Source organism: Canis lupus, chromosome 9 (assembly GCF_003254725.2).
Source record: "Canis lupus dingo isolate Sandy chromosome 9, ASM325472v2, whole genome shotgun sequence".
Classification (NCBI taxonomy): Eukaryota; Metazoa; Chordata; class Mammalia; order Carnivora; family Canidae; genus Canis; species Canis lupus.
The window spans coordinates 50692182-50718838 of NC_064251.1; the positions used below are offsets into that span (position 1 = coordinate 50692182).

At 51.8% G+C, this 26657-nt stretch overlaps 1 protein-coding gene across 7 annotated transcripts in view; it reads left to right on the forward strand.

The window, feature by feature from the left end:
* The first annotated feature begins 12384 nt into the window (after positions 1-12384).
* The window catches only part of CAMSAP1 (calmodulin regulated spectrin associated protein 1), a 63778-nt gene continuing 49505 nt past the window's right edge, over positions 12385-26657 (forward strand). For 2 of the 7 annotated variants that reach the window (XM_049114354.1, XM_049114355.1), the window contains exons 1-2: positions 12389-12521; positions 12662-12821. In XM_049114354.1, coding sequence (XP_048970311.1) covers positions 12662-12821 — 160 coding nt within the window. In that variant the 5' untranslated portion in view covers positions 12389-12521. Of the gene's footprint in view, positions 12522-12631; positions 12822-13094; positions 13214-26657 lie in introns of those variants that run through there. The other 5 variants (XM_049114357.1, XM_049114358.1, XM_049114359.1 and 2 more) reach the window with 4 other exon arrangements.

Below are 26657 nucleotides of genomic sequence, written 5' to 3' on the forward strand. Positions count from 1 at the left end.
GGTGCACCTTTTCCATCCACTGTCAGGGAGATTCTTTAGTGTGGAAAGTGCATCAGTACTTGGCTTAGAGTGTGTCCTCCGACCACCAGAACAGCCCTGGCCTGAGTTCTGGCTAAAGAAATCTTGTACCCTTCACAGCTGGATGACCAGCCCCCCTCCAGGCACAATTCCTGTGTTGCTTATTGTAGGTGGTTTCAGGTCGGGTGGCAGCTGGGCATTTGGTGCCATCTCCTGGGTGGCTGGGGGCTCTGGCTCCCATGAGGTTTCCCTCCCTGCTAGGGGCCCTGTGCTGTGGACCCCCCGGGCGGTGGTCCTTTGGGGGTATGTGTGGACGGCTGCACCCCTTGGGATTGATTAGGACCTGCGCTGAAGCTGGCGTCCAGGGCCTGCCCCATTCACCCACAGGACATCATGGCATGTCACTAGCACGTCTGCGGGGTATTGAGGTGTTTTGTGCAGACCCAGGGCTGGCTCAGTGGAGTGGCCTTTCCATCTTCACGGGAGCCTCACATGGTCTTAGGCACGGCTTGGTGGGTGGGAAGTGGCTGAGGGGAGGCCTGTGGTCCAGGGAATGGCTGGTGGCGCAGGTTTCTGTCCAAGGGGAGTGGTGGCCGACCTGTTAACGTCCCCATCCTGTCCCTGGTCGGCCGTGCTATGGTGCTGGTGAGAGTCTGCTTGCTGCTGGGTGGACTCTTTCTCCCTCTATGATGAATATCTTATAATACCTGCTTTACTGTCTGCACTGGAATTTGGAGAAAATATCTCCTAATCACTTGCCTGGTTTGAAAAGGAATTTGAAAAATAAAGCTGTAATTTGAATAAAACGTCCATCTAGACTCTCAGGCACGGCCGTTGGTTCCCACACCTATGAGTTGTCACTCTGCCCTCACTGGCTGCGCACTCAGGACAGCAGACCAGAGCCAATGGGGATCGTGACCTAAACCCTGGGGCTCTCCAGAGGGGCGCCGGGTCTTGATAACGTTCTGGGTTCTGCAAAGCACAGCCTTCTCTCCACAGTCTTGGTCACCACGTTCCAGATGATTCCACAAGAACTAAGAATGTGAACAGCAGTGGGATCCAGGCAGAGCTGGTCTCCAGGGGCAGGTGATGCCAAGGGGGCCTTAGCCATGTGATGCCTGGCAGGCCGAGGAAAGCTGCGCGGGCACAGAGTGGATAAGGCACTGCACATTTTTGGATGTCCCAGGCGCAGGGCAGCCAAGCCAAGGGGCCCAATGCAAGAAGTGCATGAGTGCAGTGGGTTTCCCTCCATCCGCCGGGCACACCTGTGCCTCCCTGCACCCCTCCTGGGTACCCCACCCCCCTTGCAGTCTCGAGTGCTGGAGGTGCTCCTTGTGACTCCCTGGTGGGGGGCTGTGGAAGGTGCTGGCACCTGATGTGTACCAATATGTGCACTCCCTGAGCAATGTCTCCTCAAAGCTTTGGGTGGAAACCAGCCTGAGAGGAGTCGCCTTTGAAGCTTGTGTGGGAACCCAGTCTCCTTGCTTTGCTCAGACCAGGGGCGTGGGTGCTGCAGGTCGGCACGTGGGCCCGCTCCCTGTTGGCCCCATTGTGATCTGCCATCCTTCCTGAGCGGGAGCAGATAATGAAGGGTCTGGGGTCCCCATGCTACTGGATTGTCCCCGGAGTGGCCCTCACCGCACACTCTCTCTGGGAACTGAGCAGCTACATTAAGTCCAGTGTGGGCCCATGGAAGTGGACGGTGTGTGCTCGACCAGCCGGGCTAGGTTCCCTGGCGTGCATACTCCTCAGCAGCATTTGGCTCCAGGATTTTGGAGGTCACGCAGAAGGGAGCCTGCCTGGTGAGCAACTCTGCCCAAGTCACTTGTGAACATTTGGGGGTCATCAGGAAAGGGCATGCCCCAGGTCATGTGTTTCAGAAAGGGCCAGCCCTGACCCTCCCACCACGTGGCTGGAAACAGGACTGGTGTGGGGCTCCCTGGCCCACAGCCATCCACCATGTGGCCAGCACCTTGGAGGAGTAGTGGCCAGCACCTTGGAGGAGCAGCATGGGGTGGTCGGCTGCTGGGAGTGCCTGGCGGTCCAAGAGGTACTCTGGGAAATGTGTAGGAGCCTGCGTGGGCTCAGGGAAAGAGCAGATGGCCCCCTGATGGGGGACGAGGAGCAGACCATCATTTCTTGTGGGTGGGAAGGAATGGCCATCTGCTCCAGGGCACAGTGTGTGTGACGTCACACCTCTGGCATGCAGTGGGTTCCAGATGCGTGATGGGTGAAAAGCCAGGGCACAGGAGCTTGGATGTGGGGACACAAGCCTGGGGAAACACTCAGAAGCCTGAGGTCAAGGGTGAGGGACAGAGGTGTCAGGGATGTGCCCATGTTACCTGCTCTGAGACTCCTCCCACCTCAGGCACCGTTAGGGGTGCAGTGTGTCCTTTAGAGAAGCTGTGTTGAGCCCTCACCCCTAGCACCTCAGACGCACCTGCGTTAGGAGACAGGGCTTTCACAGAGGTGATGGGGTTAGCTGAGGTCACTGGGTGGCCTCAATCCATAGGGGCGGTGAGGAGGCTACACAGAGGGGTGCAGAGCTTTGGGCTGTGCTTCAGCAAGCTGAGGGTGGCCGCTGGCCACCAGCCACTGGGAGAGGCTAGAAGAGATTCTCCCTTTGGGTTCAGGGGGCACCGGCCTCGGACTTGAGTCCCAGAAGTGGAGAGAACAGACGTGGACCAGTTTGTGCTGTCATCCCAGCGGCCCCGGGAACCTCCTGTCCTGTCTGCCCTACGCTCTGCCAGCCTGGAGCACGAACTGGGTGCCCTTGCATGAAGCTGTCTTGCCACAAACTGTGGCAAGCTCCCAGCCGGCCGTGCAGCCACAGAGCACAGGTTTGGGGGATTGGAGAGTGGCTGTGTAGGCAACTCCACTCGCCAGGTGCTGTCCCGTGACAAACACGTGACCTCTTGCAGCCTTTGGTTTCCCTGCCCTTGGGTGACCCCAGAGGCAATTCTCGTTATGAATTTTGTTTCTGGCAAGAAAGAACTAAGAGCCATGTGTGGGACCAGGCCCCCATGGCAAGAGGGGCAAGGGATTCCTTTACAAAGCCCCAGGACGTGTGTAATTTGCGTTTCTGAAATGGCGCAGATGAAGTTTGTGGCCTTAAAACGTACTTTCTCATCGAGTGATGTCAGGCGGGGCCCTTGCTCCCAGGAAGGACAGGGGAGTGCTTGCACCCGGTGTGCTGGGTGCCAGCTGCACGGCCAGCCAGGATGGGCAGGGCTGGGGGGAAGCCGTGATCAATATAAGCCAAATTCAAGGTCGCTGACCTGCAAGCCATCCCCCCAGGACTCCTGGGTCATGGGGTCCCTCCTGTGTGCTGCATCCTCAGAGGAAACACACAGCACAATGGAGGAGCAGTGAGGACTGACCGTGTGTCCCACCCGGAGGGACAAGCCGTGGCAAGCTCCCAGCCAGCCGTGCAGCCGCAGAGCACAGGTCAGCAGACGCCTGCCCAGCACAGGCAGCCCCTTCTCGCCCTCGCACCCCCTTGACACCCTCCCTGTCTTGGGATGCCATCGACCCCAGGGGAGGGAGGCAGAGACTTCTCACAACGTGGCCTGCCCACAAATCCCTTGGGTTTCTTTCCCAAGGGGGAAATTCAATTTTAATGAATTCAATTAAGTTCAAATTGAATTAGTGTCTTACCTTCGGGGGAGCGGTGATGAAGGGAAGGCTGGGAGACCGAACTGCCCCAGCCAGGTGGGAGGGGGCATCAGGCTGGAGGTCAGGGTGCTGTGGTTGGTGGGTGGCAGGTCTGACTTAGGAACGGTCAGCCATGATGCTGGGTCCTTGATTTGGGAAAGGTCATGCTTGTGTCATGAGCTAGCGAGGGTGGATGTTCTGGATTCCCCCTCCCAGCGTGGGGTTAGAGCTTGCCTGTGTACAGTCTATCTGGGTTCTTTAAAGATTTTTATTCTTTTTTTTTTTTTAAAGACTTTATTCATGAGAGACACACACAGAGAGAGAGAGATTAAGAGAGAGGCAGAGACACAGGCAGAGGGAGAAGCAGGCTCCACGCAGGGGGCCTGACGGACTCTATCCTGGGACTCCAGGATCAGGCCCTGGGCCGAAGGTGGCGCCAAACCGCTGAGCCACCCGGGCTTGCCCAGATTTTTATTATTCTTAAGTAACCTCTACCCCATGGTGGGGCTTGAGCTCACGTCCCCTGAGACTCAGAATTGCACTTGCCACTGACCGAGCCAGCCACCCGCTCCTGTCCTTCTGTTTTCACTCAAACACTTCTGACACCAAATATGCGGATTGTTTCCCCAACAATGTGGCCTCCAGCTCTCAGACGGTGGCGGGGTGTCCCATGATTCGGTTCAGTTAGGTTCAGACGCCCAGAGTTCCCCACAGGACTGGCCCCTTCAGACACCAGCTACAAGAGCCAGGTCTCCAGGGTCCCTGTGCTCTGTCCAACTTGGCAACAAATGAGGAGGGTCCCACAGCACCCCCAGCTCACTTTGCTAGAACAAAACTCTGAAAAAACACTTCATTTACCTAATCTCCCGCTTAGCGGGTATGAGAGGAAGCGACAGGATGAGGACTGGGAGGGGCCCGAGCACGTGGGGCGTGCTACCCTCCTGTCATGCGGATGAGCTCAGCAGCCCAGCAGCTCCCTGGACGCTGTCAGTCAGGGACTTTCCAGGTGGCCCTGCCTGTTGGCGTGATGGACAGTGCCATGGGCTATGGTGCTGGGCTCTGTGTCCTCCCCCGACCTGTGCTGGGGCCCAGCCCCAGCCCCCTGCTCTCTAGGCGCTCCCCACTCCTATCACCCCTAAACTCGAGGGTTCTTGGAGCTGTGTGCCAGGGACCAGGGACAAAGGCCCAGTATTTACCCTTATCACATCACGGCTGGGAATGACGGCTAGCCTGGGCCCCCATGAGAGCACATCACACACGTGCACATCATCTGTCACCCGTGTCTGTGTCTGATGGGAAGAGCCCTGGTCAGTGACCTCGGGGCCAGGGTTGCAACCTGAGCAGCGGCCCTCTGGGCCGGGCAGGGGTCCCTGGGGCGGACAGTGTGCCCGGATGTGTGTCCCTTCTGGGGCTGGGCAGCTGCACCGTCCTGAGTGTTTTGGGGGAAGTGGGAAGTGGGTTCCCTGCTGGATGGGTGTCCGGAGGCTGCTGGGACAAACTGCCACCAACACGTAGTCCTCTTTCTGGGCTGAGTGGTGCAGCAGGGGCCTCCACATGGGCTAGTCGCGGTGTGGCGGGCTGGTCCCTCCTGGGGGCTGCAGGAACGGTGGCTTCCTTGCTTCCCCGTCCTCATGGTTTCTCCCTCTGACTCTGACCCTTCTGTGTCCCTTTTATGACAACGGGCCCCAGTGGGCTCCGGCGGTGGTAACGGACCCCTGGACCTCTGACAGGCCCTCAGCCGTGGCTCCAGAGGCTGGAGGTCCAGGGTCCCGGTGCCCGCAGAGTTGATGTCCAGTGAGGCCACTCCCGGTTCTCAGATGCGACCTTGCTGTGTCCTCACAGGGCGGGAGGGATGCCGCAGCCTCTGGGGTCCCGCTCCCTGGCTCCACCCCGCCACCCCGCCACCTCCCACATCCCCACACCTTCACCTTCACCTCAGGCAGGGTTAGTTCCTGACTGGGGACTTCAGGGCGGGGGGAGCGGGGACATGCACCAGCCTGCAGAGGAACCCACCTGGGACCAGGCCCATCCGGGAAATCCAGGACAGTCCCCCATCTCCAGGTCCCTAACCCAGTGCTGTCTGCCCGGTCCCTCTTCCGGGTCATGTGGCACATCCACAGGTTCTAGGGCGCAGGTCGTGGTCCCCTGGGGGGGGCTTGTTCAGCCCACTGCACTGCGTCACCGGCGAGGAGTCCAGGGGACACAACATGGCCTGTCAGCTGTTGGGTAAACCAGTCTGACCTGACCTTGGGGTGCGTCTAGGAGCAAATGGGGAGGCAGCAGGTGATGGGCTGGGGTTTCCTTGTGTGCCCCACAGGCAGGCAGGAGCCCTGAGTGGGCTAGGTGGTCTCCCCTCCCTGGAGGGCTGGGTGACAGGTCCTCACTGAGTGGCCGCCTTGCTCAGCAATCCCATCAAAGCGATGGTCAAGGCTCTGGAGTTGGCACAGGGGGGATGGTTCGGTTGCAGACTGGACACTGGTGCCCTGTCTGTGATGAGCCCAGAGTCAGTGAGCTGGGCTGTGCCGCTGTCATCAGGCTCCCAGGATATTTCTCTCTGCCAGCATCCATCCGCCCCTGCCCCATGTCCCCTAATGCGCCCTCCCGGGGTTCTGTTTCAGTTTCACCTATTCTCAATTTTTTTTTTTTAAAAGACAGGACGTTGGCCTGTTTTGTCCTGGCAAAAATACTTTTTTTTCTTTTATAATACAATCTTCCTTTTGGGATCCTAGAAGGAAATGTGCTGACAAGCTCCGTGGGCCCCACCACTAAGGGACTGCCTGCCCGACTGTCCTGCTCGTGGGCTCAGTTGATGGCCATTGGGGACCCAGCACACCTCAAATTGGGCAGTGACACGTATTCCCTGTTGATGTTATAGGAAAACTGAAATATGCTGGATTTTATGAAGTCAAAACTGAACATAGAGGGATGCCTGAGTGGCTCAATGGTTGGGCGTCTGCCTTCAGTTCAGGGTGTGATCCCGGGGTCCTGGGATCGAGTCCTGCATTGGGCTCCCTGCAGGGAGCCTGCTTCTCCCTCTCCTTGTGTCTCTGCCTCTCTCTGTGTGTCTCTCATGAACAAATAAATAAAATCTTAAAAAAGAAAGGATGCTAAGTGACAATATAAAGACAAATACAAGTGTAAACCTCACTGGTAAAGGTAGATATATAGTCAAATTCAGAATACCTGAACACCATAATGGGCATGTAAATCACCACCACCTCCAGTGTGACGCTTAGAAGTTGAAGCAGCACTGTTAAAACAACAGCTACAATAATTTGTAGACGGACACATGATACGGAAAGAGGTAAAGTGTGATGTCAGCAGCATAAAATGGGAAGAAGTGACAATGTAGAGCTTTTGCAGTTGACTGAAGGTAAGCTGTTGTCACCTTAACATAGACTGTTGTAGGGGCTCTGGCTGGCTCAGTTGGTGCAGCACGTGACGCTGACTCTCAGGATTGTGAGTTCAAGCCCCACAATGGATGTAGAGCTACTTAAAAGAAAAACAGGGATGCCTGGGTGACTCAGCAGTTGAGCGTCTGCCTTCGGCCCAGGGCATGATCCTGGGGTCCTGGGGTCAAGTCCCGCATCGGGTTCCTTGCATGGAGCCTGCTTCTCCTGTCTCTGCCTCTCTCTTTGTGTCTTGTGAATAGGTAAATAAAATCTTTAAAAAAGAAAAACAGACTCTTACATCTACATAAAGGAGAAAGAAAGGAGTTAAAGTAAACCCTGCAAAAAAATGAGCCACAAAACAAACAGCAAGAGGGGAATAAAAGAACAAAATAATACAGAACAATGAACAAAGTGGCAATTCTGAGTCCTTACCTATCAGCAGATACTATAAATGTCAATGGGTTAAGTTTTCCAATTGAGGGACATACCCCAGCTGAATGGATCGTAAAACAAGACCCAACAGTATACTGCCTATAAGTGATTCACTTCGGTTCTAAGGATACACGTGGGCTGAAAGCAAACGGATGCAGAGACATGCCCTGCACAGACACCTGATGACAGCAGGAGTGGCTGTGCTTCTATCAGATAAGAGGAACTGTTGGTCAAAACTGGTCATAAGAGACAAAGAAGGTCAGTATGTGGTGATAAAGGGGTCAATTAACCACGAAGATACAATGGTTGTAAACACATAGCACCCAACACGGGAGCACCTGAATGTTTGGAAAAAATTTTAACAGAAGTGAAGGGAAGAATAGACATAAAATCATCGGAGGGAACTTTAATACCCCACCTTCGGCATTGGATAGAGTGCCCAGAGAGAGAGTCGGTGAGGAAACTGCATCTGGACAACGCAGTGTACCAAATGGACCTGACAGACATAGACAGAACACTCCATCCAGCTGCTGCAGCAGCAGAACACAGTTCTCCAGTGTACACAGTGCACTCTCCAGGACAGATCGTATGCTGGGTCACAAAGCAAGTCTTAACAAACTGAAGAGATTGAAATCCTATCACATGTCTTTTCTGGTCACCATGATACAAAACTAGAAATCAGTAACAGGAGGACGGGGCACCTGGGGTGGCCCAGACTGTGATTTAGGCGTCATGAGATCAAGTCCCATGTCAGGCTCTGTGCTCAGTGTAAAATCTTTTTTTTTTTAGGATTTTATTTTATTTTTTTAAGATTTTATTCATTTATTCATGAGAGACAGAGAGAGAGAGGCAGAGACACAGGCAGAGGGAGAAGCAGGCTCTCATGCAGGGAGGCTGATGTGGGACTTGATCCTGGGACTCCAGGCAGCGCTAAACCGCTGAGCCATCCAGGGATCCTCAGTGGAATCTGCTTGAGATTCTCTTTCCCTCTGCCCTCCATCCCCCTGAAATAAAGAAATAAGTCTTTAAAAAAAAAGGGAGGACAACCAGAAAATTTACAAATACGTTGAAATGAAAAACCACATCTGAACAACTGATTGGTCAAAGAAGAAATCAAAAAAATCAAGAAATCAGGGTATCTTTTTTTTTCTTTTAAGATTTTATGTATTTATGAGAGAGAGAGAGAGAGAGAGAGAGAGAGAGGTGGAGACACAGGCAGAGGGAGAAGTAGGCTCCATGCAGGAGCCCAATGTGGGACTTGATCCCCGGACTCCAAGATCACACCCCAGGCCAAAGGCAGGTGCTAAACCGCTGAGCCACCCAGTGATCCCCAAATCAGGGTATCTTGAGACAAAACACAATGTACCAAAATTTATGGGATGGAGCAAGAGCTGTTCTAAAAGGGAAGTTTATAGAGACGAATGCCTACATTAAGAAAAAGAAAGATCTCCAATAAACACCCTAACTTCATGCCTCAGGGAAATAGAAGAACAGAATAAGCCCAACATTAGCAGAAGGAAGAAAATAATGAAGGTGACTACAGCAGAAAGAAATGAAATAGGGTCTAGAAAAACAATAGGAAAAAAAATCATGGAAGCTAGGATCTGGTGTTTTAAAATGATAAACACAATTGACAGATCTTTTGTAAGACTAACCAAGAAAAAAAGGACTTAAATCATCAAAGGTATGGTGAAAGAGGAGACATTTAGAAGAGACACTGCAGAAATACAAAGGATCATGAGATGAGTATGGATAATTATATGTCAACCTGGATAACTTAGAAGAAATGGATGTATTCCTGGAAACGTACAGCCTACCAAACCTGAATCATGAAGGGGAAATCTGAATATATCAATATTGGCTAAGGAGATCGAATAAGTCATCAAAAATCTCCTCACAAAGAAAAGCTCAGGACCAGATGGTTTTAGGGGTGAATTCTACCAAACATTTTAAGAATCAACATAGATCTTTCTCAAACTCTTCCAAACAAAATTGAAGAAGGGAAGCACTCCCCAAACAAATAATCCATTTTAAAAATTGGCAAAGGATCTCAACAGACATTTTTCCAAAGAGGACATAGCAGTGGCCAACACGTACATGGACAGGTGCTTGACATCCCTCATCATCAGGGAATTGCAAACCAAAACCACGATGAGATACCACCCTACACCTGCCAGAATGGCTACAACCAAAAATGCCAGAAACCCGTGTTGGCAAGAACGTGGAGAAATGGGAACCCTCCCACTCTGGAAGGGAGTATGGAGGTTCCTCAAAAAATTAAAAACAGAACTATCACATGACCCAGCACTTTCACTTCTGGGTATATAATGGAAGGACATAAAATCACTATGTCAGAGAGACACCGGCATCCCCCATGCTCATTACAGCATTATGCACAACAGCTAAGACATGCAAACAACCTGAGTGCCCTGAGTGCATCATTGGATGAGGGTGAGAGGGTGAAGGCAAGGTAATAATCTATTTATACATACATATCTATCTCACATATTGAATGAAATGTATGAATACAGCCATAAAAAAGGAAATCCTGTCATTTGGGACCACATGAGTGAAACTCCAGGGTGTTACACTATGCGAAATAAAGCACACAGAGAAAGACAAACAGTGTGTGATCTTACATAGATGTAGAATCCAAAAACCAAACTCAAAGAGAGAGTGGATCCATGGTCGGCAGGGGATGGGAGGTGGGGGAAATGGGAAGGTTTTTGTTAAAGGTACAAAGTTACAGTTTTAAGGTGAGTAAGTTCTGGGGATGTAATGTACAGCATGCTGGCTCCTCAATAGTGTATTGTATCCTCAAAGGTTGCTGGGAGTGAATGTTAAAGGTTGCCAACACACATGCACATACCAAAGTAACCAGGTGAGGTAATGGATGTTAACTTCCCTGAACATGCTTATCATTTCCCAAAATATACCTACATATAAGTATTACATGTACTATATACTATACAGGTACCAAATCATCACGTTGTACACCTTCAGCTTGCACTGTTAGAGGTCAACTACATTTCAGTAATGCTAACAAAACAAAACAAAACCCAAACCCCCCCTCTAAACAATTTGCCACATTTGAGAAAAAAAATTATATACTATGACCAGATGGCATTTATCTCAGGAATGAAAGGCTGGTTCAATATCTGAACATCAGTTGATACCATGTTAATTGAACTAATAAAAAGAGCTTACACAATCATCTTGATAATCATAGGCATTGGAGAAAACCTAGCCCACTTTCCTTTTTTTTTTTTTTTTTTTTTTTTAGCCCGCTTTCCTGATGAAACACTCAGCAAAATAGTAGAGGGGCACTTCCTCAACCTGAGAAGCACGGAAAACCCACATTTAACCTAGTACTGGGTAATGAGAGGCTGGATGCTTTTCTCCTGAATGGGAACAAGACAAGGACATCTACTCAAGGGAGTACTGGAGGCTGTGGCCAGGGACTTCAACTACGAGGAAGAAGTAAACTGATATCCAGATTGAAAAGAGGGACGAGTCTTTGTGTTCACAGTTGTCACCATCTTATATATGGGAAATCCTTAGGGATCAACTGAAACATGGTTGGAACTACTAATGTGACCATCAAGGTAGCAGGATACAGAATCAATACTGAAACCCTTGGAGTTACTCTTGACCCCTGTTCCTTACCCTCCAGTCCACACCCCCTGCCAAGGCATGGTCTCCCTGTCCTGCCCACCATCACCTGTTCCTTGACCTTGGCAGGATTACTCACCCCCTCCCCTCACCGTGCTCCAAGTCCCCCTATGGCTCCCCGTTTCAGAGAAGAGGTCAGAGCTTCCTGTGCTGACCTGCCACCGCCCCAACCCCGCAAACCCTTTCCTAACGGTGTCTCTCCCTCCCGGGCTCTGGACTCGGTGGCCTCCCTGGGACTACGGCCGGCACTGCCATGTCTGGGCTTCTGTGCCCGCTGTGGCCTTCCCGGACGCCCCAGCCTGCTCTCGCTCTCCGCAGGCCCCACGCAGGCCCCACGCCCGGGGCTGCCCCTGCCCCAGGTGGCCCTCCCCTGACGCCCCTGCCCGCCCTCACTCCCCACACAGGCCTCGATGCCCCGGCGCCTGTGCCCTGGGCTGCCCCTGCGGGCCCTGCCGGGGGCCCCGGACCCGGCTCTCGGCGGGTGCTTGTGCAGACTGAGGGGTCCTCGCTGTGGCTCAGCGCGGCGGCCTTCCCCGCCGGGACCCCCACTCGGGAGGACGCCCTCATCCCTCGCCTCCGGCGGGCTCGGGGTTCCCGGCGTCCCCGGGGTCCCGGCCCCGCGATGGTGGGCGGGGAGGCCCTGGCCACAGCGGCGCTCTCCGCGGGGGGGGCCTCCGGGGCCGCGCTGCTGGGGTGCAGGGCTGTCGCCCTCCCGAGACGGCAGTCGGCCCGTCGGGCGGCGGCTGGGGCCTCTGGGGCGGAGGAAACGCGGCCTAGACAAAGGGCTGCTGCGGGACCCACCGGGGACTGCCCGCCCGCGCCCACCAGCGCCGCGCGACCCCGCTCCGGGCGCCCGCGGAGACGGGCGGGGCCTCGAGCTGGCTCAGTGCGCGTGCGGCGAGGGGCGGGGCGAGCGCGGGCCGGGGGCGGGGCCGCGGGCTGCTCCCACTGCGCGTGCGGCGAGGGGCGGGGCGAGCGCGGGCCGGGGGCGGGGCCGCGGGCTGCTCCCACTGCGCGTGCGGCGAGGGGCGGGGCGAGCGCGGGCCGGGGGGCGGGGCGGCGCGCGGCACCCACCGCGCGTGCGCAGGGCCTCGGCGTCGCGCGCGCTCCCGCCGGTTGGCCGCCTCCTCGGAGGCCGCCGCCGACACCGCCGCCCCCGCCGCCCCCGCCGCCCTCGCCCCCGCCCCCGCCCCGGCCCGCGCACGCGCCCCCCGCCCCGGCCCGCGCCCCTCGCCTCGCCGCCTCCCCGGCCTCCGGGCCTCCGGGCCTCCCGGCGCCCCGGCCTCCCGGCGCGGCCCCGCAGCATGCAGCAGCAGCACCCGCGGCGGTGGCGGCGGCGGCGGCGGCTGTGAGGTGAGGCCGGGGCGGGGGCGGGGGCGGGGGCGGCCTCCGGGGGGCGGCGGGGCTCGCGGGCCCGGCGCGGCGAGGGGCGCGGCGCCTTTGTTGGCGGAGGCCGGGCGCCGCCCGCGCTGCAGCGGCCTTTTTGTGTGCAGATGGTGGACGCGGGCGGCTGCGCGGCCGGGGAGGGCTGGAGGAGGATGGAGGCCGCGCCCGACGGCGCCGTGGACATCGTGCCCCTGGACCGCTACGACTCGGCCCGCGCCAAGATCGCGGCCAACCTGCAGTGGATCTGCGCCAAGGCCTACGGCATAGGTGGGTCGGGGCGGGGCGGGGCGGGGGTCCGGGCCCCCCGGGGCCGCCTTTGTGCGCGGGGAGCCTCGGGAGCGGCCCGGGCGCGGGCGGGGGTCCGCCGGCAGGTGCGGCAGGGCGCGCGTCGGTGCGGCCGCTGGGTCGCCGCCCGGGGTGGGGGGCGGGGGCGGGGGCGGGGCCGGCCGGGTGCTGCTGCTCGGGTGCTGCTGCTCGGGTGCTGCTGCTCGGGTGCTGCTCGGGTGCTGCTCGGGTGCGGGGGCAGAGCCTGGTCGCGCCGGGCTCTGGTCGCGCGCAGAACCTCACGCGCGGAATTCCCCAACGAGAAACTGGGTTTTACACGGATCGTGCCTAATGAGCATCCTTAGCTTCAGTTCATTTCCGTTTTGAAGAACTAGGTAACCTTGTTACTGAATCCAGTTTGTTAGGCCCTAATATGCTTAGTGGATTAAGGCGCTCCTATTTCCAGCTGCCAGAATCTTACAGACCGAGTGATTCTCGTTAGTGGCTTGATGAGTGTCTGGTGCTTTTGTTTTGGGTTCCTACCCAAGAGCTCATCCTGTGTCTTCTACCTCATTTGAAGCCGGTTTTAAAATGGCCTTTACTCGGGTGAGAATGTCCCTGTTGGTAGAGCGACTCCGAAGTGGAGAGCGCGCCCTTCGGGGAAGAGCAGGGTGGACCGGGTGGCCTGGCCACGGTCACAAGGACACACCGCCTGCAGTCGCAGCCTTCTGTGTGCCGCTGTGTTTGAAGCTGGCTGTGGAGCATGCAAGGAGTGTGTTGTCCTTGCCTTTCCAGTGCTCAGCTTTGCAAGTTGTCTCTAGCTGAGCAGAAATGCCTTGGGTTTCTGTGGAGTATGGTGGGGGGGACCACGGGGGAGCATTGCCCCACCCCTGAATTTCCGTGCCTGGGATAAAGCAGGGAGTTGATAACTGTGCAGAAAACTTTAGGGGAAGATGCAAAGATGAATCATTGGAGCGGCCGTTCAGGGTCTAGCAGTCCGCCTAAGGGAAAGCCCCTGAGCCAGGACCTCCGCGCCTTTGTCTCACCTGGGCCGCCTGTCTCCTGTTAGCTGGCTTTTCTTGGCAGTTCACCACCTACGTGTGCCTCACCCGAGTCATGGAGTCTTATGTGTTCTTGCACCTTTCCTAGCGATGTCTTCTTCAGACACTGCTTGCTTACACGATATCTTAGTTTCTAGCTGCATCCAGACCTCCTGCTTTTCCACCGCTGTGTAGTATTTCATCAGAGGCCCGTTCACCACGCATGGGCGCTGGCAGAGCTCCAGTTCTTAGCTCGGAAGCACAGTGTATTATTCTTGGGCATGGCTTCTGGGGCATATGTGCAAGGTTTCACTCCTGTGTATTTTAAGATTTCATGTATGGAAATGACTAAGGTTCTGGTAATGAATGCTGTATAAGCACAAATACTTTTTTTTTTTTAATTTTTTAAATTTATTTATGATAGTCACAGAGAGAGAGAGAGAGAGGGGGGCAGAGAGAGAAGCAGGCTCCACGCACCGGGAGCCCGACGTGGGATTCGATCCTGGGTCTCCAGGATCGCGCCCTGGGCCAAAGGCAGGCGCCAAACCGCTGCGCCACCCAGGGATCCCCACAAATACTTTTTAATAAAAACCCTCTTGTTGCTTGCTTTCCAATTTCTTTAGCAAAACAAATGCATGTTTATCTGGTTGCATTTAGCTGTGGCGTTCAGTGTGGGTTTTGTCAGTTATTTGGAATTGTGCATCTCTGCGTTGGTCTAATTTTATTTCCAGTACCAGATCTCTGTGTAATACTTGCCGAGTCATCAGATAATTAATTCAGAAATTCATATTAAAACAGGCCTTCCAGTGTTGAAATTATTAAGGGTGGGTATTTATAGAATAGAACGTGAGTGGGAGCTGAAGGAGAGTAGACACTGTCTGAGGGTCTAAGTAAGACTGGATTGCACGTTGCTCATCAGTCATTTGGTTACTCTCCCACTGCAGCAGTGCCCTCGTCAAACACGGAGTTTAGGAGATCTGGTTTCCATTCAGTTTTGCTAAACGAGAAGTCTTCCATTCTGTACATTGGTCTCTTTAAATTTATGAATTTGGGAGATCCTGATTCACATCCTAGAAGACTCACCTTGGCTCAGCTGATGTGATTGCATGTAGGTCATTGGTGTGGGGTCACAGCCTGGATGGCCCACTCGCGATGTTGGGTACACGGTCTTGGTTTTCAGGAGAGCAGAAAGGTGGGGAGGGGAATTTGGTGGATAGTTTAGATTCTCACCCCCATGTTCCTCTCCTGATCCAGGGGCCTGTTCTTTGTTTCTTCTTTGGTTCCACATCTCCCTGTGTCTTTCCAGGTTGGTTTCCAGTTAATTAGATGTGGTTCTTTCAATCTGCAACTTTAATGGTGAATCCGTGTGTGGGGGTATGATCCTGAAAGTGGCTTCAATGTTTTACCTGTACAATTGTCATTTAAGTAGCTAAATGAAACAACGTTTTTTTTTTTTTTTTTTTTTTCCTTCTGTGTAGGAATTGAAAGCTGGCAGATGCTCTGAGGCTGCCTTCATGTTTTGTTTTTGCCTCTTGGGACTCCCCATGTGTCCCCCGCAGTATTCCCCGGGTCACTGTCTGCCACTTATAGTAGATGGGGAGGCTTGGGAGAGCTCCCCTTGGCCAGGCCTGGTGGTGGCGTGTGGTAATACATTAAGGCTCCTCCAGCTTTTGGCTCTGCTTGCTACAGCCAAGAGCTGGGGGCTGCCTTGTACTTGGTTTTCCCCCATCCTTCTTTGGGGTGACTGTTGTTTTCCTGACAGTGGTTTAATTATTTTCTGCTGAAGGTTGTTCATTTAAAAGTGTCTGCAAGGGACGCCTGCTCAGTGGTTGAGCGTCTGCCTTTGGCTTTGGCTTAGGGCGTGATCCTGGGATCCGGGGTCGAGTCCCGATTTGGGCTCCCTGCACGGAGCCTGCTTCTCCCTCTGCCTGTGTCTCTGCCTCTCTCTGTGTTTCTCATGAATAAATAAATAAAATCTTTAAAAAATAAAGCGTCTGAAAGAAAGAGTAGAACCCGAGGTGCCTGGCTGGCTTGGTCAGTACAGCATGCGACTCTTGATTCTGGGTCGTGAGTGCAAGACCCACCTTGGGCCTAGAGCTTAACTTACTTAAAAAAACAAATAAATAAAAAAGTAGAACCTGCTTAGCTGTAATACCTTGTGATGTCATTTTGGGTGAAAGTTGTAACAAATTTGTAAAAAAGTTTAAAGGAGTGACCTGAAGTGCCATTTGTTTTGCAGAGGAGATGCTGTACAGGGGCTGCTGCATTCCTGCTTTGATTTTGGCCCATGACCTTAGAAACTTAAAGGTTTCTAGGCCTTGGTTTCAGGGGATAATGGGAGGGTATTACTTTTTGTTATCTTCCAAGGACAATGTTGAAACAACCACCTGGGAAAGTACTCAAAGGCACTGGCTGTTTGCAGACTTGTTGCTATGTAGCCAAATGGTAGTTATTTTACTGTCTGAGGAGTCCTGGAAACCAGGCTGACACTGACTGCAACTCACACTGTGTGGCGGGGGGCTGAGCTGCCCAAAGCGGGCAGGGCTGGAGGGGCCACCAGGGCAGCTTACTGGGCTGGTAAGAGTCCACGGGGTTGGCTAGAGCCCACTGTTGGCAAGGGGTTGACACTCTTGCCCTCTCACTCTCTAGTAGGAGTGATCAAACCACACATTTAGAAAGCATGTTGTGGGATGGGATATCTGCATGGTGACGTGCTGGCCTGTGAGACGGTGATGGTCTCTGCGGTGGAGCTGCTGCCGTGGTCTTGTCATATGGACTGTGGGGATTGCCTGGATTCTGTTTGCTTAATGGATTTTAGCATCCACATCTCTTTGTTGTCCACTCTAGGGGTCACCACCTTGCTTTGTCACAGCGATCTTTCTTTCTTTTTTATTTTATTTTATTATTTTATTTTATTTGTTAAAAAAATTTTTTTTTGATCTTTCTTTAAAATGAACCATAGGAGCATCTGCCTTTGGCTCAGGTCATGATCTCAGAGTCTTGGGATCGAGTCCTGTGTAGGGCTCCCTGCTCAGCTGGGAGTCTGCTTCTCCCTCTCCCTCTTCCTGCCACTCCCCCTGCTTGTGCACACTTTCTGTCAAATAAAAAAATAAAATGAACTGTGTGCTCGGAACCCCACACTAGGGCTGTGTGAGTCTTAGTGGGGAGGTCCTCATTTGCAAGCAGATGGTCGTTTTTTTACCTGGTGATTCACTCAGATTACTGGTTCATGAGCTCAGACTGTATTTTTTTAGTAGTCTTTTGTTCTTGGCAAGAGATTTGGGTGCTTCTGAGCTGGAAGTGACAGGGCAGCCTGGGTGCACCTGCTGGGTTTACGAGATACTGAAGGGGCCACTACTTGGCCTTTGGCATGACCTCCCTTCAGCTTGGGTGTACTGAGAGCTGCCTGGTGTCTGTGAGGTCAGGGGTCATAGTTGTCCTGATTGGTGCCCTGTTTGCAGTGCTCAGCTGCTTGTCAAATGTGTGCCAGAGTTGGAAATCTTGAAATAGTTGAAGTAGAGATCTGATCTATGTTCTGTCCTCACGGCCGTAACATGAATGAGTTTGTATTTCTAAAGTTGTACGGGTTTGCACACATTCTCTTTCCGGTCTCAATGCCACAAGCTCAGTGTTAACCAGAGAACAGACATCTATCTCTAAGTTCAGACTGTCCTGATCCTTTAAATTTGAGCGAGCCTCAACATGGCTACTTTTACACTGCTGGAGGTTAAAGTTGTGCACGTATTCTTCGAAAAATTCCTTAATATTTTTTTCTTTATATTACATTTATCCTCTTCTTAGCTCACAGGCTTCTCCTGTTATTGATTTTTTTTGTGTATAGTTATGGTACCATATGTGTACGGTGTTCTTTTTCACTTCCTGGTTGGGCTATCAAAAATCTCAGATTGCTTTTATTTTTCATTTGATCTGAATGTGGCCAGGATGGAGCCAGCGTGAATGTGGCCAGGATGTGGCTCCACACGCTGGATGGAGCCAGCGTTACATGCATCCAGCCAGGGATGACCACGTAGCTGTCACGTACATTGTCGTAGTCTGCACTACACAAGGATAGGGCGTAACTTATGTGATGTGTGCTCTCCTCACTTGCTCGAAGTCCACACAAACTCTTGAGTGTGTGAAGGGGAACGAACTCATGTGGCATGGCGTCAGTACCACGGCTGTCTGGAGGCCGACTGGGGAGCTGCCGGGTGGGTGAACGGGCCACAAGGGGCGGTGGGGAGGCTTTGTGGGGCCAGAGGCCCTGAAGGATGGGTAAGGTGTGGGTGGCCCCTCTGGGAGTAGAGGGAGGGCTGGGTCATGTGCAGGGAAAGAAGTGCTCGCCATGGAGTCGAGTAACCTCATGACAGGGTTTGTGGACTGGAATAGTAGTGATTAGTTTAGGAAACAGTCTGGGCCAGATGGTCTATGGTGTTCCAAGCTGGCTAGGGATTTCTTTTGTGATGTGTGCCTGGGAAGGTTTCGTGTAGAGGGAGTGGTGTGACGAGAGATAGAGCCTGGCAAGATTCTTCTAGCAGGTTGGAGTGGGTGGGTGCTGTAGTCGGTGGAATATGTGGGCTGTGTCTGAGGGCATTCAGGCTGCGATGACAACGTGCCATAGCCTGGGTGACATCTGTCTCCCTCTGCTCTGGAGGTGCGAGTCCAGGATCCTGGTGCCAGCAGAGTCTGGTGTCCAGTGAGGCCGCTTCTTGGCTTGGAGATGGCTGTCTTCTTGTCATGTCCTCATGGGGCATGAGGGGCAGGGGAGCTCTCTGAGCCTCCTTATGAGGGCACTAATCTCTCCATGAGGACTCCAGCCTCCTGGTCTAATCACCTCCTAACACTTTTATCTTTGTGCTAGGTTTCTTTTCTTTCTTTTAAAGATTTTAATGATTTATTCATGATAGACACACACAGAGAGAGAGAGAGAGAGGCAGAGAAGCAGGCTCCCTGGGGGGGATCCTGATGCAGGACTCGATCGTGGAACCTGGGGATCATGCCCTGAGCTGGAAGGCAGACGCTCACCACTGAGCCTCCCAGGCGTCCCTCCTGCTAGGTTTCAGTTCATTAGTTGAGAGGATACACACTGAATCCATAGCAGAGCTGCTGCTGTTTTGCTTGACGTCCAAGGCCTTGCATAGCTTGTCTGCAGAGGGGATGAGAGTAGATGAGCGACAGATGTTAGGGAAGCAAGGCCCCCCAAGATGGGCTTGACTGATGTTGGGGGGTGGTGGGGCCCTGCCCAAGGCTCCCTTGACAGGAATATTCAGTCCTTGTTCTTTGGAGCTTTTCTGCTTTTAAGGTAGAAGCTCACCTCTGAGTTTCTCTTTCTGACTCCTCCCTCGGGCCTGGCCTTTTATTGTGCGTGCTGGCCTGTTCTCTTCTGCACCCCTCCGTGACTATCCTCTGCTCACTTCAGGCTCACTTACTGCTGTCATTTCAGTGGGCATGTGCTGTGAACTCAGGGGTCCCTGACACACAGACACCTGTGATGCAAGACTGAGGAGACGGGTGCCTAGGAAAGGAACTGGTGCTGAGGCACAGCTGGTAAGGGGAGGGTGAGGCTCCCCTGAGGGAATCCAGAATGTTCCATTCAATTCAGAGAGGCTGACTTTGTGGCCTAGGTGGTAAGAAGCTGGCAGAGATCAGGAAATGGACAGAAGCCAGGGCAAGGAGCGGGGAGGTGAGCCTGGCCCTGCAGCGGGGGTGGTGGTGCGCTGGGTGCCTCCCACTGCCGCAGATTGGGAAGGCCAAAGCCGTGGGAGAACTGCCTGGGCCTCATCTCGGAGTGCTTGGAATGGCACGTTGGTAAAGTGGGGTTTTTGACATGTGTGAACTGGGGAGCTGTGGAAGGTTTCTAAGGAGGGAAGGGACGTGTGAAACCTGCACCTCTCAGAGAAGCCTCCGGAGGGTAGGTTAAGGCCCGTTGTTTGGCAGGTGTACAGTGAAGAATTTTAGTTTGGACCTTTGAGGAAATCAGCTTTGTTGAGGGATACTTTGCATACTTAGGTACAATAAAGTGCACACATTCCAAGAGTAGTTTGAGGTTTAAGCATGGTCAAGTTCAGCCCTTTCCACTGACCATCTCTTGGGGTCAGTGTCAGCCCCTGTAGCCCGTCCCAGCCCAGAACCTCACTGCTGTGCTCTGGTGGTGGGGATTAGATTTGTTTTTTTCTAGAGCCTTGTATACTTCCAGTCAGACATGAGCTACTCCCTGTGTGGCTCGGGAGTGCTTCATGCACTCGGTGTCATGGAGACTCACCCCACGTGTGCGGACCTTTTGGCTGAGTGGGGGGGAGCAGTGGCCCTCTGTTGTCTGGCTGCCCACAGTGTGCTTGCTCGATCACTCGTGGGTGGCCGCTTGGACTTTTGTCTACCAAGAATAAGGCCCCTCTGAGTGCTCACGGGCATCTGTTTCAGTCGTCTTGGGGGACACCTGGCCACACAGTTGATGGGTCACAAGTGTGTGTTTAACTCTCCCGCTGGTTTCCAAGGTTGGCGTGTGTGTCTTCTGTAGCCACCAGCAAAGCGTCAGGGTTCCAGTTGGTCTGTGTCCTTGCCAGCACGTGGCTTTGTCAGGCTTTTTAATTTTAGCCACTCAGGTGTACAGGTCATGCTATCTCCCCGTGGTTTGGTTATGCATTTCCCTGAGGACTAATGAGGTGGAATGTTTTTTTACATGCTTATTGGCTATTTTTTTTTTTTTCTTATTGGCTATTTTGAATATGTTGTTAAGTGTTTTTAGGTTTTGGGGCAATGTTTTAAAAAATTAAACTTTTATTTTGAGATACTTATATATTCACATGCATTTGCAAGAAATTAGAGAGGTCTTGGGCACCCTTTCCCCAGCCTCCCCTGTGGTAACTTCTTGCAGAACCGTAATTTAGGGGCCCCTGGGGTGGCTCAGCAGTTGAGCCATCTGCCTTTGGCTCAGGGCATGATCCCGGCTGGGATCGAGTCCTACATCAGGTTCCCTGCATGGAGCCTGCTTCTCCCTCTGCCTGTGTCTCTGCCTCTCTCTGTGTCTCTCATGAATAAATAAATAAAACCTTTAAAGAAAAACCATAATTTAGTATCACAACCAAGGTAGTGACATTGTATAACATAGACATGGAACATTCCATTCCCACCAAGACTTCTGTTGCCTTTATTTATTTATTTTTTTTCTTTTTCTTCTGTTGCCTTGATAGCCACCCCTGCCTCCGTTCTTTCTGCTAGATTTGGGGTTAGTTTGCTCTTTTTCTAGTTTCCTGGGGTAGGAACTTAGATGATTAAGCTTTTTTTTTCCTTTTCTAGTGTAAGAGCTTGGTGCTATCAGTTTTCCACTTGCTACTGCCTTAGCTGCATCCCATGTATGTTTGGTATGTTGTATTTTCATTTTCATTCAGTTTTCTGAACTTTTTTTCCTTTGATGCTTCTCGTTGACCCATGAATTATTTATAAATGTAATTTCCATGTGTTGAGATTTTCCTGTTTTGTCTTTTTGTAATTATGTCTAGTATGATTCTGTTGTGGTAAGCTAATACTATTCTTTCAAATTTGTTAAAGTTTGTTTTATTGCCCAGGGTAAGGTTATTTTTGATGAATGTTCCATGAGCACTAGAGGAAGTGTGTTTCCTACTGCTGTGGGGTGATGTGTTCACATGTACCACTAAGTGCTCTTGGTTGTGTGAGCAGATCTCGTTCCTTGTCGGTTTTTGTGTAGCGGTTCTGTCAGTTGCTGATAGGGGTGTTGCGGCCCTTAACTGTACTTGTCTCTCTTTTTGCCTCTGTCCATTTTTTCTCCTGTTCTGAGGCTCTGTGGGTTTGGTGCATTCACATTTAGAATTGTAGGGTCTTCCTGGTGGGTTGACCCTTTTACTGTTATGTAATGTGTATCTCTTGTCTTTAGTATTTTTCTTTCTGTTTTATCAGATACTGGTACAGCTATTACTGCTTTTGTTTGTTGGATAACAATGTTTCCTGGTGTAACGTCTTTTATCCCTTTGTTTTCAGCTTACTTAAATCAGTGAGTTTGAGGTGAGTTTCTTGTAAACAGAATGTACTTGTACTGACTTTACTTTTTTTTTTTTTTAAATCCATTCTGCCAATCTTTGTCTTTTACTTGGTGTACTGAGGGTTTTTACATTTAAAGTAATTGTCGATAGTTAAGGCTTAAGTCTGACATCTTGTGTTTTATGTTTCTTGTTCCTATTTCATTTTCTGCCTTCCTGTGGATTACTTGACAGCTTTTTAAGATTCCATCTTGATTTATTTGTATTGTTTTTGGGTGTGTGTCTACAGTTTTCTTAATAATTGCTCTGGGTGTTAAGAGTATTTATATATGACTTAACGCCAGCTGACTGGTATTGTTTTCTCCCTTTCAAGTCAGGTGTCAAAAGCCTTTTTTCCACCTTGGTCCGTTTGCTCTCCCCACCTTTAAATATTATTGTCATGAGTTATCTGAGGGTGTTGGCCTTTTGGTCACCAGATATAATTTAGAAAACTCATGAGGAGGATAGTCTGTTGTATTTACTCAAATTATCTGTGTCTTTCTGTTATTCTTTCTCCTTGATGCTCCAAGATTCCCTCTTTTATAATTTTATGTCTGGAAAACTTCAATTAGGCATTCATTTAAGGTTTGCTAGAAATTAATATATTTTTTAAAAGTTTTCTTCTGTCTAGGGGTGCCTGGGTGGCTTATTGGTTGGGTGTCTGACTCTTGATTTTGGCTTGGTCATTTAACTCAGCCCCGTGTCAGGCTCCCTGCTCAGGGTGGAGTCTGCTTTGAGATTCTTTCCCTCTCCCCTCCCTTTGCCCCTCCCTCTGGCTTGTTCTCTCTAAAATAAATAAATAAGTAAGTAAGTAAATAAATCTCCTAAAAAATAATCAAGTTTTGCAATAATAATGTGTTTATTTTTCCTTCATCCCTGGAGCATAGTTTCGTCAGGTGTGGGATCTGGCTGACCGCTCTTCTCTGCCAGCACCTGAAGAAGGTGTGCCACTTCTGTCCTGTGTCCTGTCCGCATTGGCCCTGGGAGAGGCCCGCCGTCCCTCAAGCTCATGGCTCCTGTTTGGAGTGCGGGGTTTCTCTCCAGTTGGTTCAAGGATATTTTCTTTGTCTTTGATTTTCAGAAGTTAGTTTTGGTGTGTCTGGGTGTGGATTTCTTTGGGTTTATGTCTCTAGTTTTTGCTATATTTGAGAGGTTGTCAGCCATCATTTCTTCCAGTACTGCGTGAGCCCCACTCAGTGTTCCCTCTTTCCTGGGGATTCTGGTGACACAAGCGTTGGCTCTCGTGTTCTCTTCCTGCAGGTCCCCGAGGTTCCACTCATTTTTCATCAGTGTGCCCTCTGTGTGGTGTTGAGATTGGGGACTTCTGTGTCTCTGGCCACAAGCTCCTGACTGATGCCCTCTGTCCTCCCCACATCACACGTGGGGCTAACCAGCCCGTGTAGTTTGTTGCTGTTTTCCAGTTTTGTATTTGGTTGGTTCTTTTATAACTTCTTTTTCTTTGCTGAAATTTTCTCTTGTTTCAGGAGTATTTGTAATTGCTTGTAGAATCACTTTTATGATAGGTTGGCTTACAGTCCTGGTCAGGTCATCCCAAGGTTCCACTTGTTTCGGTGTTGGGATCAGTCAGTGTGCTTTTCTCTTTCAAGTCCTGACTTTCTGGTTCTGGGTGTGACGAGTGAATTTTGATTGTTTTCTGGCCCCTCCACCTGCTGTGTTAGGAGCCTCTGGGTCCTGGTTACAGCAGCCCCCTGGGCAGGTGCAGCACGCAGGCCCGGGCTGCCTCAGAGTGCAGTGCTGGGATGTGTACCTAGTGTGGCTGGGGGGCTCCCTGTCCCCTGTCCCTGTTGGTGCTGCTTTCAGGAGGCAGAAGAGCTTGCTGGCGTCTCTGGAGGACAGAGCATTTCCCAGACTTGGCACTTGTATTGATGGGGTCCCCCGTGCACATGGTCGGGCGGGGGGGTGGGTTGTGTGTGTCTCAGGGTCGGGGGAAGGAGAGTACTTCTGGCAGGGGGCATTGTTGAGCTAATTAGTGGGGCTTCCTCTCCATCCCCCTTGGTCCCCCACGCTGGCCTGCTGTGGTGGGTAGGACTCTGGGTCAGCGTTGGGTGGGAAGGAGCCCCTGGCCAAGGGTCAGGAGACACCAGGTTTGGTCACCTTCTGTCAGGTGGGAGGTTGTGAGGGGCCCCGTTGCCATCTGCTCCTCCAGTCCGAGGGTCCCAGGACGGTTTGCCTTCCTTGGGCAGCCTTGGTTGTCTTGTGACTTACTTCCGAGGTTCATGGGTTTGCTTAGCAGGAGGAGTGGGGAAGGCTGTGTCCGGGCCACCTTGTCCTTGGCTACAGGGCCCTCCCTCATGGCTGCTCTAAGCTTTTGTGTTGTTTTTCAGTTTAATTGGTATTACTGAGATGTTCTTTGGTGTGTACATCTCCTTTTTTATCCTGCTGGGTTTTGTGAAGTCTACAAGTATGGGAAAATCTCGTCTGGTGAGATGCTGTTCCTGTCCCATGTTTTCTCTGCTTCCTTTTTTTTTTTTTTTTAATTTTTGTCTATTTATGATAGAGAGAGAGAGAGAGGCAGAGACACAGGCAGAGGGAGAAGCAGGCTCCATGCACCGGGAGGCCGACATGGGATTTGATCCCGGGTCTCCAGGATCATGCCCTGGGCCAAAGGCAGGCGCTAAACCGCTGCGCCACCCAGGGTTCCCATCCTTCTCTGCTTCCTGTATGGGCTTTAGTCACACTTCGTGACACTTGCAGGGTCTGTCACTGATCTTCTCTGCTGTGTGTCCTCTGCTGTACAGGCCAGTGTATGAAATGAAGCTTAGTTACTGGATTTTTCTGTTCCAGAACTTATGCTTGGTCATTTTTCTAACCTGCCAAATTCATTTTTCTTTTCCTTTTTTGTAATTTCCAAATTTTGTTTCTGTCAAAGTGCTTTTGTCTTTTTTTCCTTTCATCGTGTGAAGGGTGGTCAGGGGAGGCCTGTGGCTGATCGCGTCACCACGGGTCCCGAGGGCCTGTTGCTTTATCTGTGTTTCTTTGTAGTTTGACTAGGGAGCGTCTGGGCACGGTTTTCTTCCAGTCGGTGTTGTCTGGTTTTGCGGTGCTTCTTGAGCCTGCAAATAGGTGTCTTTCACCAAATATGGGGGAATTTTGGCCATGACTTATTCAGATGCTTTTGGGCACCAGTCTGTTCTGCAGGAACAGCTGTTAGACTTCTAATGGCCCACTGCTCCCTGAGGCTCTTCCTTCTCTTCAGTCTGTGCCTTCGGGTTGATGGTTTCATGCACATGTATCAGCTTCACTGACCTGCTTCCCCGTCCTCTTTATTCTCCTTCTTGTTCAGTGAGTGTTTTGTTGATACATCATTTTTTTCAGTCCTCAAATTTTGGTTCTTTTTTTTCTTTTTTTTTTTTTTTAATTTCTCTGGTGAGAACTACTACTTTTTTATTTGTTTCAGGAGTGCTTACCTTGACCTCATGGAACCTGGTTATAATCTTTGCTTTAAGTCTGATAATTTTGACATTTGGTCATCTCAGGGTTGGCATCGGTTGATTGATTTTTTTCCCCCAGAGAATTGGTCACATTTTCCTTTTTTTTTTTTTCTTTTTCTTTTTAAAGATCTTATTTATTTATTCATGAGAGACAGAGAGAGAGAGAGAGAGAGAGAGGCAGAGACACTGGCAGAGGGAGAAGCAGGATCCATGCAGGGAGCCCGATGTGGAACTCGATCCTGTGACTCCAGGATCACGCCCTGGGCTGAAGGCAGATGTTCAACTGCTGAGCCACCTGGGTGCCTCCCCTACTTTTTTTTTTTTTTAAAGATTATTTAGAGAGCTAGAGCGTGAGTGAGAGTGCATGGAGGGAGAGCAGAGGGGGAGGGAGAGAGAATCTCAAGCAGACTCCCCACTGAGCAGGGAGTCCAACATGGGGTCTGATCCCATGACCCTGAGATCACGACTTGAGCTGAAACCAAGAGTTGGAAGCTCAATCGACTGAGCCACCCAGACACCTCTTTGCTATTTTTTTATATGTTGAATGATTCTGGATTGTGTCTTGGACATTTTGAATATCACATCGTGGGCTGCTTTCTGGGTCCTGCTAAAGTCTTCCGGTACTGTTGCTATGTTTTGTGGCCGGGTGGTAGTAAACGCCCCATTAGGTTCAGGCCAGGGCACTGTTTTGCCATTTGTGTGCAGTAGTTTCAAGGTCAGTTTGGCTCTTGGGGTCTGTCCTCACACACGTAGCTCAGAGTCGTGTGGGTTCATACAGGGAGTTAGGAGGCCCCTTCCCAGCTCTCCTTTCCCCCTACATTTTGTGGCTCTGCAGAGCCCCTCTTCTCTTCTGACTGGAAGGACAGGGCTTCACGTGGAGTGACCGCCTCCCAGGTTCTCACCGTGCAGCTCTGCGTGCCTGGTGCAGGAGGAGAGGACAGAAACAGTAGGTGCCCTCACCTCTCAGACCTCTGAGGCCCCTCCCCTTATAGCCCTGCCTGCTACACTGTCCCTGTCCCTGCTGTTCTCTAACTGTCCCAGGCTGGAAGGGAAGGGAAAGAGAGCCTGGGATCTCCCCACTCCTGCTTCATGGGCAGGGTCCCTTCCCTGGTCCTCTGGCTGGAAGGGCCCGGTTTCTGTCAGAATTTGTCCGCCTGCTGTATGGTGCTTCGTCGGGCTGCCCTTAGGTCAAAGGCAGGAGGGGAAGTTGGCACAGAACTGGGACCCCATAAATGTTGCTTCTGCAGGCTTTGCCTCTGCTCCCACAGTTGAATGTGCTGCTCACATTGAGAATCCCTGCGTGGCTGGTTTTTGGTT